This window comes from Mustela nigripes, chromosome 14 (genome assembly GCF_022355385.1).
Source record: "Mustela nigripes isolate SB6536 chromosome 14, MUSNIG.SB6536, whole genome shotgun sequence".
Lineage (NCBI taxonomy): Eukaryota > Metazoa > Chordata > Mammalia > Carnivora > Mustelidae > Mustela > Mustela nigripes.
This window is the reverse complement of record NC_081570.1, coordinates 108,107,621-108,125,238: the sequence shown is the minus strand read 5'-3', so window position 1 is coordinate 108,125,238 and position 17,618 is coordinate 108,107,621. Positions and strand designations below refer to the sequence as shown.

Genomic DNA, 17,618 nt, shown 5'->3' with positions numbered 1-17,618 from the left:
GTCATCAAGTGACTGATTAGACTTCTTGTCTGGGGATCCAATCCATTTCCTCCATCTTCTCCTAACTCCACTGAACTGTACACATTCAGATTACTTAATTAACCACCCCCCAACTCCACCCTGCCCTGACTGGTTGTTAATCTGGGTAAACCTGCTTTGCCCTCACCAACCACACCTTCACCCCTTTCCTACTTCAGAAATTTTCAAGGGCTAATTCCTTTTTTGGGATAACATGTCCCTCCACTCCACCCAGCCTTCTTGCTCTAGCCCTTCCTTCCTAATCCAACTATATACTACCTACACACCTCTGAAAAACCTGGAAAACTTCTATTTCAGTCCCTTGCCCAAGCCCATCCATGGACCCCCATGTTGAGCCCACTCCCAACCCTTCCTTGGCCACTTCCAGTCCCAGCCCTGAGTCCTGGAGGTCTTGTTGACTGCAGTGTTTTCATCCTCTCTTGCCTCTGTATCTCCTAGGGCTCTAAACATCAGAGCCATGCCTGCTCAAAAAAGTAGCACTTGCATGGTGATATTTGTTTCCACATTCATTCAACATTAAGAGAGGCCCTAGTACGTGCCAGGCATGTTTCATTCTGGGAGCTATCTAAGTGTAAAGGCCACTTCCCTCAACAGACTGGAAACTACCTAGCACCAGAACCACATCCTACTTAAAAGTCACTAGTTTAATGGCTCTCAGAGTGCCTCAGTCCATACTCTTCATGTAACGGCTGAGGAATTTGAGGCTTTGAAGAGGTGAAATAACTCCCTCAAGGTCAAATAACAATCCCTGTGAAAAAATGAAGTTTACAGGGAAGCCCTATGTCCTTCTTTTTTTAATGCCTCCCTACTCTTAATGCCCATAGAAGAAATTAAGCCAAGGCAGGAAAATAATGACAGGTGGAAAGAGGAATTCAGACTTCCTGGCTTGCAGTTGGGTCCACTCAGTCCCGGGAGAGCTTTGTATGATGGACAAAGTTAGAAGAAAAAAGCCTTCCCTTTTGGGTCAATCCTTAATCTTTGCTAAGATGAATCTTCTTAGGTAGGAATAAAGCCACTTAATGCTTCAAGTGGCCTTGGGATTAACAGTAAGTATTTCCATCTCTGTTGAAAGTAGGAGGGCCATGAATTAGCATAGGTGGAAATAAGAGACTCATTCAGCATATCATCATCCACTGGACCAGAGTCTGAGAAGGGAAAGGAAAGGCTAAAATGCCTATTTTGAGCCAGAGTTGCTTTTACTTTGGAGGAAGCCCCAGGATGACATAGTGACAGAGTTCCTTGATTAGTAATGACACTGAGATTGGCAGGAGGTGAGCAGCCTCCAAAGCTCCTGCCCAGGTAGGTCTTCCCTCCATGATGGTCTGATCCTCAAGATTCTCCTTGTCAGAGACTTTTCTTTCCTGAGAACGTAAGAACAGGGATCCCCTGAGTCTTTATAAACCAGTAACTTCTTGTGATCGACATAACATGAAACTGAAGTCACTGGTTCAGTGATGTCCTCAAAACACATGTTACTAGGTGTGGCCTTTGGAAAATCCAAATCATGTTTAGAACCCAGATGTGTGGATAGCTCCTCCTCCTCATTCCCCTCCCCTGGCCTCAAACATACTCCTAAGTGTTTGTGGAGCACATGTTGGCTTCAGCTGGGTCACCTCCTGTGAACTTGAGTCCTGGATCAGCCTCTCCCTCTGTGCTTATGGCCATTAGCTCATCTACATCCTTACATGGTGCCTGGTGGGTAGTAGCTGCTCAGCAAGCTGGCAATTATAGAATGATTGACTAACTGACTGAATGGATGAATGAATGAATGAATGAATGAATGAATGGCACTATTTGTAAAGAGAGGCCCAGAGTTCCTCATCTTTTGGGGTGAGCTGGGAAGAAGAGGAAGGGCTCAACAAAGGACAGATGGCACTGCCTTCCCCCCACACACTGTCAGTCGGTCTAGTCACCACCTCCCTCTGGGCTGATGCCAATGCCATAACCATGATTGAGCTCCAAGCCTCTCTTCTCACTCTGTCTCTCTTCCAGGCTTGGATTGTTCCTTCTCTTTGCCTGAACCTGCCCTAACAAAAGGAGCTGCAGGCAGAACCTGCTACTTTACGTGGTAGGATTCTTAGCTGGAGGATCCTACTTCCTGCTCCTCTGTCCTGTATAGTCACCCAGCTTGCCTTTCGGCTCTGAAGGATCTAAACCCAGCTCTGCAGGTGGAGTACCCTGTGCCCTCCCAGGGCCCTGGCTGTAGATTCAAAGGAATTTCCCTGTCACCTGACACCCTGCCCTGGCTGGAATTTCCTGCCTTCCTTGACCTGCGTTCCCTTGGTTCCACCCAGTGCTGCTCTGGCTCTGGCCTCTGGAACTTTCCATGACTCCCAACATTATTCTTGTTTCTTCATCTGAGCCTCACTCAGTGGTAGGTGTTAAGTCTGTTCTCTCTTTCAGAGAAGCTCCTTTTCACTATCCGTGTGGGGTTAGTGGGTGAATCTGGCCCCACAAATATCCCACATTAAGAAAGGAGGGAAATGGGGTGTCTTAAAATGGGAAGTACATCTCCTATGATTTCATAGGAGCCCCTCTTTAGCACACAGGAAGCTAATGCTTTTCACATGTCAAAACCTGGCTCCCCTCTGGACCAGCTGCAAGAATGTCCTTCAGTTTAGTGTGTGCCTCTGGCTCACCATGCATTTGCAGAGTGGGGAAGGTGGTAGCCCTGAGTTCTTCAGTGATCAGGCTCTTCCCTGCTTACATCACCCCCTCCTGTGCTTCCCTGAGACCCAAAGCAAGCACAGACTGTCATGTAGAATTGGAATTCTAGTCATTTTATCAAGGGAGCTATGTTTAAAATACGCTAACACACTGAAGCAAGCAATAGTAAGATGCCCTTCCCCAGTCAGCTTGAGGAGCTATGGATCTGAGAGAAGTGGCTCATTTCTGGCTATGATGATTTTAAAGAAGTCTCCATAGCATATGGGGCCCTCCATCTGAAAAAGGAGGGTGAAATAAGGGGAAGAGAAACCAGATACCAAGCATTTTGAAGCCTCTTGAACACTTGGGTCCTACAGGCAGAAGATGTGAAGTTTTCAGAGATGGATGCCAAAGTGGAGACGGACAGTAGTCCTAGCACAAGAGAGCCTCTCCCCTTGTCATGGTCCTGGTCCCAGATAGGGGAAAGGACATCTGGGGAGGGAAGGGACTCATCCCAGGCCTCATAGCTGGTTTAGCAATAGAATCAGGCCACAGCCTGGGATGCCCAATTGCCTCTCCAAACCAATGTCTCTCTAAGAACAGAGCATATCCCCCTCAGCTTCCCTCTTTTCCCCTCTCAGTCCCTCAATGAAGGGATAAAAAGTTACATCTGGCTTTTCTTGCTTAGGGCAGGTAGAAAAGAAAAGACCTAGGATTATCTAACCTTTTGCCCTTTGTTGTTCCTGTCTTCTTTTTTTAAGATTTAATTTATTTATTTGTCAGAGAAGAGAGAGAGAAAGAGAGAGAGAGAGAGAGAGAGAGAGAAAGCAGGGGGAATGGCAGGCAGAGGGAGAAGCAGGCTCCTTGTTGAGCAAAGAGCCCAACGTGAGACTCAATCTGGGGACTCTGGGATTATGACCTGAACCAAAGTCAGAAGCTTAACCAATTGAGCCACCTGGACATTCCAGGATAATCCCATCTTTAAAATGGGAATATTAATGTGTACTTTGCAATAATGTTGTAAAGTTGAAATGGAATGATGCTTCAAACTCTCTTAGGAAGAATGGACTAAAACTGTGTTCTGCTTCTTTTTCTCATTCTTTCCTTTCTTTCCACTAGAAATCAAATGAAAACTTCTTCCTATTGTCTGTGTGTTTCCCTTTTTCTGCTCTGTGTGGGTGTGTGTGTGTGAGGACCCAGGTGCAGGGTACCCCTTGCCAGTGGAGCACCATGCGAGCGCTTTCCAATTCTTTTATCTCTCCCTTGTTTTTTTCCACTAAAATTTGAAGTGTACATATTGTCTGAGTGCACAGTTCATGCATTATATAAGCTGGGGTGAAGGGGGTGGCTAAAGGTGTTGGAGATCATGCAGTGGCCTAGACATGCCCTAGACAAGGAAATTGAGGCAGAAAAACATTAAGAAGCTCTCCCAGAGGTCAAAAGGTAGGAGATACCAGGATATAGTCCCTTAACAATTCTGCCATATGGCTTTTCAACACTAGTTGGTCATTCTATAAGCTGCTCTCAGGCCAAACACCAACTGGAACCTGATGTTCTTGCATAGCTGAACTGATCAATTGCCATCTCTTGTCTATTTGAGATAATTTCCTTATGATGCATGAGTAAGTAAAACCATATGATAATTGACTCTCTCTGTTTGACTTATTTCACTCAGCATAATCTCCTCCAGTCCCATCCATGTTGATAATTACTTGTGGAGATTAAGGAATAACACAGAGGACATGGGGAGAAGGAGAGGAGAATGGAGATGGGGGAAATTGGAGGGGGAGATGAACCATGAGAAACTGTGGACTCTAAGAAACTAATTGAGGGTTTTGGAGAGGAGAGGGGTAGGGGATTGGGTGAGCCTGGTGGTGGGTATTATGGAGGCCATATATTGCATGGAGCACTGGGTATGATGCACAAACAGTGAATCTTGGAAGACTGAAAAAAAAATAAAGCTTAATTTTTTTTATAAAAAAGGACTCTATTTGAGATAATTTCTCTGGGTATGGATGATCAAAGACACAGATGCTTTCTTGTTGAGGGTATCAAGTTTTAAAATGGAACCTTGGATGGTTCAGACTAATGTCCTAGGTATGCTACATGCCCATCTTGCCTTGCCATCTTTCATTGTTGAAGGGACACAGTGACAACTTCATGGCTTAATATTTTCTGCACAGAGTTCAAAACCCATTGGAGTTGACTGCTGTTTGTACTTGCTGGCTTCTCTTCCATTTGTTCAGCTATGCCTGCTTTGTTCCCCATGCACTTCTCAAACAAAGCACCTCCTGTTTGCAGAGTATATATGAAGATCTATACCAATAGGTCAGAGAAAATAAAAATTCTGGCTTCAAATTCTGACTCTGCTCCTAACTAGGTATTTGTGGATGATATTGGGAACATTTCTTAATAATGATAGCTCCAGTTTGATTGGTACTTACAGGGTTTTGGCTTAGGCACTTGACATCAATCCTCACAATAGCAGTGCTAGGACCAAGTTATTCAATCTATTCTACAGATGTAAAGCTGAAGCAAAAAGAATAAGTCATCTGTCACATTTACATGGCAAATAAGTGGCAGGGACAAGATACACTGAGGCCTTTATGAATCTTAGTTGATCTTACCTATAAGTTAGGAATGATAATATTTGCCTCCAGAGCTGCTATTAGATGAGATTACATATGCAAAGCAACTCCTTTAATGACTACAACATAGTAGATGGATACTAGCTATCAGGTGTATTTCTTCCCCCTAGGGTCTGAAGTAAATTCATTATTGGAAACTCATCTCCAGTGATTTAGAACATACTATAATTTTTTTGGTTTTGAAGTAGTCAGTTAGCCATTTATCAAACACATATTTTCTGACCCACAATCAAATGTCAAGTAGAAGTCCCATCCTTTATGAAGTCTGGTGGACAAATAAACATCCTTCTGGTGTTCAAGACCCAATACCCATTGGTGAAAGGTGTTTCCCCAACTGACCTAAGCATAAGAATTATGCTTATTAAAAGTACCACTATCATTTTTTTTTTTGTCTTAAAGGCATGGAAATAACAAGGGAAGGCCTGGGGATCTGTGTTTCAAATAACGGGGAACACTAGGTTCTCAACCCAATGGCTTTTCTCCCTTGATTACAATGGACTTCATCTGGTATTAAAAAAAAAAAAAAAAAAAGTCCCTATCTGAGCTACCCTTAGTTCTAACCAGTGGATTTTTAACAAGTCCTTCGACACTGCCCATTTTCTCTAACAGAATAAGTGAACTCCTGTTCTCTGGAACCAGAGAGCTCCAGTACCCTGAATGCCTCTTTGTGGAAAGGAGGTGAGGGGAGTACTGGGCACATATGGATGTTGATGCAACTAGATGCTGATAGATATGGGTATTTAGCCTGAGGTCACTGGGAGCCTTGGGAAGCAATTATGCCCCATCTAAAGAAGGCTAAGTACTTCCACACACACTTCAACCCAACCCTCTCTCCAAATAATCATCAAAGGACAGGCTCTGGTTGGCTTGGCTGGGCAGGTCCTAGAGCCAGTGGCTTGGAGTCAGTCAATAGACTGTCCCATGTCACCTGTCTGGAGACCATCATGCCCATGGTATGGAGACTTTATGCTGGTGTAGGAGTGAGGCAAAGTTATAAGTATCACTCACTTCTCAAAAGTTCTCATTCTACCATTTTTTTTTAAACAAAGACCTACATCAGTCTCCATTTTTACTAACCAAAATAAATTGGAAGAATATTGTTATGTTTATGAAAAAAGGGAAAAAGGCGAAAACAGTGTTAAGCTTTTGTTAAAGTATTAAGCCCTTATAGAGGCAGTGCACACTCTGAGTAGCCCTGCCAAGCTCATTGCCTGGGAATGCACTCAGTGTCTCATCATCCAGCCACCAGGATCTGAAGTACATTAACTATTGGCAAGTCATCTGCAGTGACTCAGAACATTCCATAATTTTCTTGTGAAAAATTCTTGTGGGATATTAAAGTTCTTGCAAAACTGTGTCCATGAGTATCTGTGTTCCATCTCCCTTTAGTTTATGCATCCTTTAGCAAGATGTGTCCTAAGGTATCAGAAAAGCCTAAGAGAGGATATTTTTCTGGGTCTGGGAATGCTAAAAAAACAAAAATCCCATATTAAATTAGTGGCCATTGCTTCTTTGCTTCATACCATTTCAGTTTACTAAAGTTTTCACAGGAGTATTTTACTTTTGGGTGGTAGGGGAAACTTGTACTTCTAGCCATTCTAGGTTTTTAGCTCAGAAACTTTAAAAAATAAAAGGAAAGACTAAAAAGATTTAAAAAAAACCGTTTAGTAATATGTACAGTGCACATCTCCAGGGAGAAACTTAAGACAAAGAATAAGCCAAATAACCTCAGGACTGTGGGTTGTATAGCTTCTTTAACAAAGAACAATGCATTTGTAGAGAAATGACAGGATAGGCTTCCCAGGGCACCAAACTGTGGGAAGGCAAATATCTAAGAGGGAACTAAAGAGGAATGTTTGTTTGCAGATTCCTCTGATGCCCTCTCTGGTCTCATTGGAGTCTGTCTCCAGTAGAAGGAGAATTTATAGCCTGCCTCCTGCAGAAAATGGGTGACTTTTTCTATGTTTGCTATGTCCCAATTGTCTCCAGCTCAAAATTATTCTTAGGCCAAAGAGGCATATTTGGGGGATCAAATGGGACATTGTTCTGAGGTGGAGAGATTTTCTGGGCAAACAGAATGATAAGGAGTTGGAATAGAGCAAAGAAAGAGTGGTGAGCTTCCTCCCCTACTGCCACATTTAGAGGTTTTCTAAGTATACTTTCCTTTCCTCATAAGAACAGAAATCCTATTTCAATCTCAATGATTTGTTGAGGATGGGGTTTGAAGACAGAATGGGGTGGAAAATCAGTCAAGAATAGTGAGAAAAGTCATTGACCAGTCAGTATAGAAACATTGTCTGAGTACTTTTAAAATTCACTTTGAAAACATTTGGAAGTGCAATATTAAATAGGAAAATACACACAACTCAATGAATTTTCATAAAGTGGCCACACCCATCTATCTAGCACACAGAGAGAACCACAGAATGTGACTATGTCCAGAGACCTTCTTCAACTATCAGTGGGGTCATTCTGTATGTTCTCTTACTGTCTTTCTTTTCCACAGGGATATGTTTGTGAGGGGAGTCTGTGTCTAATTTCATAAAATGAATTAAGGATTTGAATGAAGATCTGAAATCATAAAACTCCTCGGAGAAAACATGGGGAGTAAGCTCCTTGACATTGCTGTTGGCAATAATTTTTAAAATCTGACACCAAAAGCATAGGCAACAAAGTAAAAAATAAATGAGTGAGGCTATATCAGACTAAAAGACATCGGCACAACAATGGGAGCCATCAACAAAATAAAAAGTCAACCCACTGAATAGGAGAGGATATTTACAAATCATGTATCTGATAAGTGATAATATCCAAAATATAAAAAGAAGTCCTATAACTCAATAGCAAAAACAATTTGATTGCAAAATGGGAAGATATGAATAGATATTTTTCCAAAGAAGACATCCAGGTGGCCAACAGGCACATGAAAAGATTCTCAACATAATTAATCATCAGGACATGCAAGTCAAACCACAATGAGATATCACCTCATACCTGTTAGAAGAACTATTATTGAAAAGACAATGGATGCCTGGGTGGCTCAGTCGGTTAAGCGTCTGCCTTCAGCTCAGGTCATGATCCCAGGATCCCGGGATTGAGTCCCACATTGGGCTCCTTGTTCAGCGGGGAGCCTGTTTCTCTCTCTGCCTCTGCCTTCCACTCTGCCTGCTTGTGCTCTGTGTCTGTCTCTCTCTCTCTCTCTGACAATTAAATAAAATCTTTTAAAAAAAAAAAGACAACACAAAAAATAGTGTTGGCAAGTATGTAAAGAAAAGGAAAACATTTGCACCCTGTTGGTAGGAATGGAAACTGGTGCAGCCAATGTGGAAATTGGGGGTCTCCTCAAAATGGGAAAATGAGGTTTCCTCAAAAAATTAAAAATAGAACTACCATATGATCCAGAAATTCCACTTATAGGTATTTATCAAAAGAAAATAAAAACACTAACTTGAAAAGTTATATACATCCCCATGTTTATTGCAGTATTATTTACAACTAACTTGCATTATTTACAATTTACAAGATATTTACAAGATAACCTAAGTATCCACTAAAAGATGAATGGATAAAGAGATTGTGGTATATATACACTCATAGTAGAATACTATTCAGCCATGGAAAAGAATGAAATCCGGCCATTTGCAACAACATGGATGGATCTTGAGGGCATTATGTTAAGTGAAATAAATCAGACAGACAAAAACAAACATCATATAATCTTTTAATCTATGTATGATATATACAAACACAAACAAACCAAGCTCATAGATGCATAAAACAGATTGGTGGTTCCTAGAGCTGGGAGAAAGGTAGAGTGGGGTGGGGAGATGAGTGAAGGGAGTCAAAAGGAAAAAGAAGAAGGGGAAATTTTCTTGTGCAGGGAATGGGTTCTCACATATTCACAGAGAAGTACGGCTTTGTCTTTGGCCATTGGTGCGGAAGGCATGGATGTGTCTCCTTCCCCACCGAGCTGATAACCTGAGACTCAGACTGCAGTAGAGGAACTCCTTGTTTCAGTAGTTCCTGTCCCACACATTAGCTGCTCTATGCCCGTCTGCTAACCCTGGACCCTAAGTGTCTGTGGGAGGACTCACCAGAGCCTTCAAGAAGGCATTAAAAACCAACACAACCAACCCACACAATTATCTGGTTGGCGCTTAGAAGGAAAGAACCAGGCTAGGGGTCTGCCAAGATATACCAGCCTGACAGGAGTTCAGAATATAAAGATTGGGGCTCAGAGCACTGTCAGAGTACCCTCTGGGTTAGAAACATTCCCTTCTGAATCTTAACTCTTTTTACCACACTTTGACATTCCTGGTTAATGCCTGCACCCACTGTGTTAAGTAATTACTACTTGGAAATATCAGCCGTGAATGGTAACTTTAAAGGGACACAGAGAATGTGGTTATTAATTCCTTTTTAGTCCAGCGTGTGAAATGAAGCAATTTATTATTTCCCTTGCCTGTGGTGGCAGCTAGAATTCCATGAGCAAATCAAAAAGAAAGAATAAAGCTCAAGTGAGAAATTCTGGCTGTGTGTGTTGACTGTTCCTGCCCACCCAGGACCTTGCTTTTACAGCTCATCTCTTTACATACAGAGAAAACAGCTTCTTTCTAATATAAGTAGCCAGTCTTGCACCAGAGTGAGGAAGCCAGCTGTAAAAATAGGACTACTTTTATAAGGCACATAAAATCCAACTGACAAGGCCAGTTGTAAAACTGCACATACTCTCTACATGACTATCCCTGCAACAACCTTTCCCTGTGTAAGGGAATGACTGTGACTCCAGAGCAGACTGAAACTCAGGATAGATATTTTTGGGAGAGCTCTGGAAAACCAGCATGGCAGAGTGGAGAATCAAACTCATAGCGGAATTTGCAAAATATTAGATGGCTGAGTGATTGTGAATTAATGAATAAATGAATGGAAAACACATAAATATATGAAAAAGTCATTTGCACATATTCATAGATGAGCTTTGAGGTACTTTAACATCATGTATATATGTTAGTTCTTCTTTTGAGAATGACAACTTCCAAGAGACCAAAACCACATTTGTCAGTTGGCCTAGGGGCCTCTAATGGTAGGAGCTAAACTGTTCTTCCCTTTGCCCTTCTGTAGATAAGATTACTTAGAAAGGGTCTCTTAGACTCTTGTCAAATAGCCCCTGCACTTTCTGTCTCTCCTTTAAGTAAGATGTGTCAGGATCTGACTTTACCCCATCATTAATTATATGAGCCATGATGCCCATGAGGATATATTCCCCACACATATGTGTTTGCACACTCATTTCCCCAAAATGCCCCTCTGAACCAATGAATGGATCATAGACGGGGAGTAAGACACCATTATACAAAGCACAGTTTTATTAGGGGGGAAGTAAATGAAAAAAGTGCATGGTAGGGGAGTTGGAGGTAGCAGTAAGACAGAAGCTGCGCCTCAGCTTCTGGAGTCCCCACTACTCAGAGTAGAACCTCAGAAGAAGTTCAGATGCTTCCCTTGCTTTGGGAGCATGGATGGGGCCCTAGTTGTGGCCAGGCAGGAAGCTGGAAAGGATAAGGCTTACTTATATCTACTTGGGAGAAAAATCAGGGTGGGAAAAGCTAAATGGGGAGAAATCCTGACAATGTTTCACTGGACCCCTGGCAGGAGGTGGTGGGAGAGGAAGGCAGCTCTTGGGTATGGAGGGAAGAGGAACAGGAGGAAGAGAAGGCTCCATATGGTAGCCTGAATGTCAGGCAGGCAGTCTTCCCTTACTTCTGTTTATTCTTGGGGGCTTGCTGGGCCACAGGACACTTGTGCTGGGTGAGGATCGCTGTGCCCTTGGATGGGCATTGTTTCTTGGGCTGCAGAGCACATGGATCCTTGGTTTGTGGTACACATGTTTCTTGACATCTGATAGCAGGTGACTGACAGGGCTGCTTCACCTGCTGCTGCTGCTGGGCCTTCCAGGGCAGGCCTTGCCTCAGCTGCTGCCACTGAGAAGACATTGTCACAAGAACCGGGAGGCTTGAAAGAAACCCAGGCAATGGACACCGTGAAAAGGGCTCCTTCTGCCACCCACCTCTTCTGACACCTAGAGCAGTTTTCTTACAATGGCCAAGGACATGACAAGTGAATGATAGCCTCAAATTGGTCAATGGATTGATTCACAGGTGCCCATTGTGATCCTCTCCCTTTCATTTTTCTGCTCTGCTATTCTGATTTCCTATCTTACTTCATCCTCCCATAGACTCCTGCCTTAACTAAATACATAATTGATTTCTCAGTATTCCCAGAAAACAAGGTGAGGTGTTAAGTTGAGGATTAAAAGGTAATGCAAATATTTTATAAGATTGAGGCATGAAGTCTTGGTTGACTTGCATTGGGTCTACGATGTCAACTGGCCACCTTGAGTAGTGTGGATGGTGCTGGCAAGGATGGGAGCGCATGTGGTAGAGGCCAGGAGCAGTCCCTGTTCTAGAGGGAAGTGTCGTGATACGTAAGTGTTGGGGAAAAAGCCTGTTCCAAGATCTCAGAGGTCTGAGTTGTAGTCCCCACTCCATGGCTGACGCGCCTTGGGATGCTAAGGCTAGTAATTTATTGTAGCCATAGGATAGAGGTTCTAGCCCTCCATGAAGAATTGGGGAACTAAACGTCGCATAGACCACTAGGGGTCTGGGACAAGAGAAGGATGTTACAAGAAGTGGCCTTGTTCAGAGTAGGAGCACTGGGTCAAGAAGGCACAAGCCATGAATTCTAGAACGAAACCAGCCGCACACTGGCCAGGCGTACTTGTGGACAATCTGCCTTTTCTGAACATCTATGACCTTATTTGGAAGATGCTGACCTGGAAAGGTCTCTGAGGTCTTCCCAGTTCCAGTATGTATCTCTGGTTTTGTTTGTAAGCAGCCTTCCTCTCTTCTAAATTCATGATTATAAAGGGAAGCATAGGTTTTGGGTGGTCATCATGATAGTGAGGCATGGGAACACCACAGTGTAAAATGCAATATATAACATACCTGCTTCTGCAAACCTAAAAGCAGTGGTTGAAAAGGCTTGCTCATAAGGCTGAAAAGGTAGCTTTTTAAGAATGAGAACATTTGGAGGAAACTCAGAATTGCTACAACACACTCCAGTTCCAGTTCTAAATATCTCCCCTCAATGAGCAAAATACTCTTGCCAGGGAGTGAGACCCAGAATCAGGTAATTAGCCATACCCACCAATGGTGAGGGATGGAGACTGAATTTCCTAAGTAACAATTAGTGTGACATTTCTTTAATTGTAATAAGGTTTAAGTCACTTCTCTGATTACCCAAGAATAGGACAGGAGCCTGCCAAGTGTCTGGAGACTGTTGGAGAAGGAGGAAGGGCCTCTCAGGTCTCAGCAGGAGGAATTCATTCCCACTTACCAGAGGCTCAAGCAGGACTCCAGGAAAGAAGGCTGAACACAGTTGGACGGCAGCCTCTGCTGGAAACCTTACAAGGTCTCCAGCCAATCTCAGGCACTTGGCATGGTTCTGATTACTTCCTTCCAGGGAATTCCTCACCCACTTCTCCCCCATGCACTTCCTTCAAGGACTTGCTTTACTGGCCTGTTTTTTTTTTTTTTTTTAAGTTCATTTATTTATTTTCAGCATAACAGTATTCATTATTTTTTCATCACACCCAGTGTTCCATGCAATCCTTGCCCTCTATAATACCCACCACCTGGTACCCCAACCTCCCACCCCACCCCGTCACTTCAAACCCCTCAGATTGTTTTTCAGAGTCCATGGTCTCTCATAATTCACCTCCCCTTCCAATTTACCCCAACTCCCAACTCCTAACTCCCCATGTCCTGCATGCTATTTGTTATGCTCCATAAATAAGTGAAAACATATGATAATTGACTCTCTCTGCTTGACTTATTTCACTCAGCATCATCTCTTCCAGTTCCATCCATGTTGCTACAAAAGTTGGGTATTCATCCTTTCTGATGGAGGCATAATACTCCATAGTGTATATGGACCACATCTTCCTTATCCATTCGTCCGTTGAAGGGCATCTTGGTTCTTTCCACAGTTTGGTGACCATGGCCATTGCTGCTATAGACATTGGGGTACAGATGGCCCTTCTTTTCACGACATCTATATCTTTGGGGTAAATACCCAGGAGTGCAATGGCAGGGTCATAGGGAAGTTCTATTTTTAATTTCCTGAGGAATCTCCATCCACACTGTTCTCCAAAGAGGCTGCACCAACTTGCATTCCCACCAACAGTGTAAGAGGGTTCCCCTTTCTCCACATCCCCTCCAACACATGTTGTTTCCTGTCTTGTTAATTTTGTACTGGCCTGTATTGAGGGAAAACACCCCCAGAGATTCCAGCCTTCCAGGTCCCTATCTAGCTCAGTGGACTTCACCTACCTCAGGTGTTTTCTCAAACTCAAGGACTCAAAATCTTTAAAAAATAGAACAAATCTGAGGTGCTTTTCACTGACTTTGAGTTGTAAAAACCATTGAAGAAATAAGAGGAAGAGAGAAAATATGGATTTGAGCCACTTCTGGTAAAAATAATGAGAATCCCTTCCCTGCTCTTACTTCCATTTGTTGAGTTCTAAGATCTGGCACTGCCCTGAGCACTGCCTAGTGCCGAGATTACTCTTCACACCCACCGTTCCACTGTAAATTTGTAGCTCCCACAAGGCAAGTGTCATTGTTACCATTTTGTAGATGAGGAAAGTAAGGCTGGGAAAGATCATGTGGCTAACACACAGCAGAAATGAGACTGGGACTCAGGTCTGGATAATTCAGGGGATTCAAACATCAGATGGAGAAGTCAAAAGTCTCCTCACAGACCCACAGCAAATATCATCCTGAATGGGAAAAAGCTTGCAGCCTTCCCATTGAGATCAGGAACAAGACAAGGATGCCCACTTTCACCACTCTTGTTCAACATAGTATTAGAAGTCCTAGCAACAGCAATCAGACAACAAAGAGAAATAAAAGGTATCCAAATTGGCAATGAAGAAGTCAAACTCTCTCTCTTCGCAGATGACATGATTCTTTATATGGAAAACCCAAAAGACTCCACTCCCAAACTACTAGATATCATACAGCATTTCAGCAATGTGACAGGATACAAAGTCAATGTCCAGAAATCAGTGGATTTCTTATTCACTAACAATGAAAATGCAGAAAGGGAAATTAGAGAATCGATTCCATTTACTATAGCACCAAGAACCATAAGATACCTAGGAAAACACTAACCAAAGAGGTAAAGGATCGGTACTTGAGGAACTACAGAAAACTCATGAAGTAAATTGAAGAAGACACAAAAAGATGGAAGAGCATTCCATGCTCTTGGACTGGAAGAATAAACTTTGTTAAAATGTCTATACTGCCGGAGGAGGAGTCAAGATGGCGGAGAAGTAGCAGGCTGAGACTACTCAGCTAGCCGGAGATCAGCTAGATAGCTTATCTAAAGATTTCAAACAACTGAAAATCCATCGGCAGATCGAAGAGAAGAAGAACAGCAATTCTGGAAACAGAAAAACAACCACTTTCTGAAAGGTGTTTTCTTTTTTAAAATTTTTTTTTCTTTTTTTTTTCTTTCTTTCTTCCTTTTTGAACCTTTTTTTATCCCCTTTCTCCCCCCTCACGATTTTGGATCTCTTCTAATTTGGTTAAAGCATATTATCCTGGGGTTGTTGCCACCCTTTTAGTATTTTACTTGCCCCTTCATAAACTCTTATCTGGACAAAATGACAAGACGGAAAAATTCAACACAAAAAAAAAAAAGAACAAGAGGCAGTACTGAAGGCTAGGGACCTAATCAATACAGACATTGGTAATATGTCAGATCTAGAGTTCAGAAGGAGAATTCTCAAGGTTCTAGCCGGGCTCGAAAAAGGCATGGAAGATATGAGAGAAACCCTCTCGAGAGATATAAAAGCCCTTTCTGGAGAAATAAAAGAACTAAAATCTAACCAAGTTGAAATAAAAAAAGCTATTAATGAGGTGCAATCAAAAATGGAGGCTCTCACTGCTAGGATAAATGAGGCAGAAGAAAGAATTAGTGATATAGAAGACCAAATAACAGAGAATAAAGAAGCTGAGCAAAAGAGGGACAAACAGCTACTGGACCACGAGGGGAGAATTCGAGAGATAAGTGACACCATAAGACGAAACAACATTAGAATAATTGGGATTCCAGAAGAAGAAGAAAGAGAGAGGGGAGCAGAAGGTATACTGGAGAGAATTATTGGGGAGAATTTCCCCAATATGGCAAAGGGAACGAGCATCAAAATTCAGGAGGTTCAGAGAATGCCCCTCAAAATCAATAAGAATAGGCTCACACCCCGTCACCTAATAGTAAAATTTACAAGTCTCAGTGACAAAGAGAAAATCCTGAAAGCAGCCCGGGAAAAGAAGTCTGTAACATACAATGGTAAAAATATTAGATTGACAGCTGACTTATCCACAGAGACCTGGCAGGCCAGAAAAGCTGGCATGATATTTCAGAGCACTAAACGAGAAAAACATGCAGCCAAGAATACTATATCCAGCGAGGCTATCATTGAAAATAGAAGGAGAGATTAAAAGCTTCCAGGACAAACAAAAACTGAAAGAATTTGCAAACACCAAACCAGCTCTACAGGAAATCTTGAAAGGGGTCCTCTAAGCAAAGAGAGAGCCTACAAGTGGTAGATCAGAAAGGAACAGAGACCATATACAGTAACAGTCATCTTACAAGCAATACAATGGCCCTAAATTCATATCACTCAATAGTTACCCTGAATGTTAATGGGCTAAATGCCCCTGTCAAAAGACACAGAGTATCAGAATGGATAAAAAAAAACAAAACCCATCTATATGTTGCCTCCAAGAAACTCATTTTAAGCCCGAAGACACCTCCAGATTTAAAGTGAGGGGGTGGAAAAGAATTTACCATGCTAATGGACATCAGAAGAAAGCAGGAGTGGCAATCCTTATATCAGATCAATTAGATTTTAAGCCAAAGACTATAATAAGAGATGAGGAAGGACACTATATCATACTCAAAGGGTCTGTCCAACAAGAAGATTTAACAATTTTAAATATCTATGCCCCCAACGTGGGAGCAGCCAACTATATAAACCAATTAATAACAAAATCAAAGAAACACATCAACAATAATACAATAATAGTAGGGGTCTTTAACACTCCCCTCACTGAAATGGACAGGTCATCCAAGCAAAAGATCAGCAAGAAAATAAAGGCCTTAAACGACACACTGGACCAGATGGACATCACAGATATATTCAGAACATTTCATCCGAAAGGAACAAAATACACATTCTTCTCTAGTGCACATGGAATATTCTCCAGAATAGATCACATCCTCGGTCCTAAATCAGGACTCAACCGGTATCAAAAGATTGGGATCATTGCCTGCATATTTTCAGACCACAATGCTCTAAAGCTAGAACTCAACCACAAAAGGAAGTTTGAAAAGAACCAAAATACATGGAGACTAAGCAGCATACTTCTAAAGAATGAATGGGTCAACCGGGAAATTAAAGAAGAATTGAAAAAAATCATGGAAACAAATGATAATGAAAATACAACGGTTCAAAATCTGTGGGACACAACAAAGGCAGTCCTGAGAGGAAAATATATAGCGGTACAAGCCTTTCTCAAGAAACAAGAAAGGTCTCAGGTACACAACCTAACCCTACACCTAAAGGAGCTGGAGAAAGAACAAGAAAGAAACCCTAAGCCCAGCAGGAGAAGAGAAATCATAAAGATCAGAGCAGAAATCAATGAAATAGAAACCAAAAAACAATAGAACAAATCAACGAAACTAGGAGCTGGTTCTTTGAAAGAATTAATAAAATTGATAAACCCCTGGGCAGACTTATCAAAAAGAAAAAGGAAAGGACCCAAATAAATAAAATCATGAATGAAAGAGGAGAGATCACAACTAACACCAAAGAAATACAAACTATTATAAGAACATACTATGAGCAACTCTACGGCAATAAATTTGACAATCTGGAAGAAATGGATGCATTCCTAGAAACATATAAACTACCACAACTGAACCAGAAAGAAATAGGAAGCCTGAACCGACCCATAACCAGTAAGGAGATTGAAACAGTCATTAAAAATCTCCAAACAAACAAAAGCCCAGGGCCAGACGGCTTCCCGGGGGAATTCTACCAAACATTTAAAGAAGAACTAATTCCTATTCTCCTGAAACTGTTCCAAAAAATAGAAATGGAAGGAAAACTTCCAAACTCATTTTATGAGGCCAGTATCACCTTGATTCCAAAACCAGACA

The 17,618-nt window shown here is 42.1% G+C and overlaps 1 protein-coding gene across 1 annotated transcript; it reads right to left on the bottom strand.

Annotated features, from left to right (window-relative positions):
* Positions 1 to 11,086: 11,086 nt before the first annotated feature.
* SPRR4 (small proline rich protein 4) lies at positions 11,087 to 11,323 on the bottom strand. Its single transcript, XM_059375787.1, has one exon. The coding sequence runs from the start codon at positions 11,321 to 11,323 to the stop codon at positions 11,087 to 11,089; it is 237 nt and encodes a 78-aa protein (XP_059231770.1).
* Between the last annotated feature and the right edge of the window lie 6,295 nt (positions 11,324 to 17,618).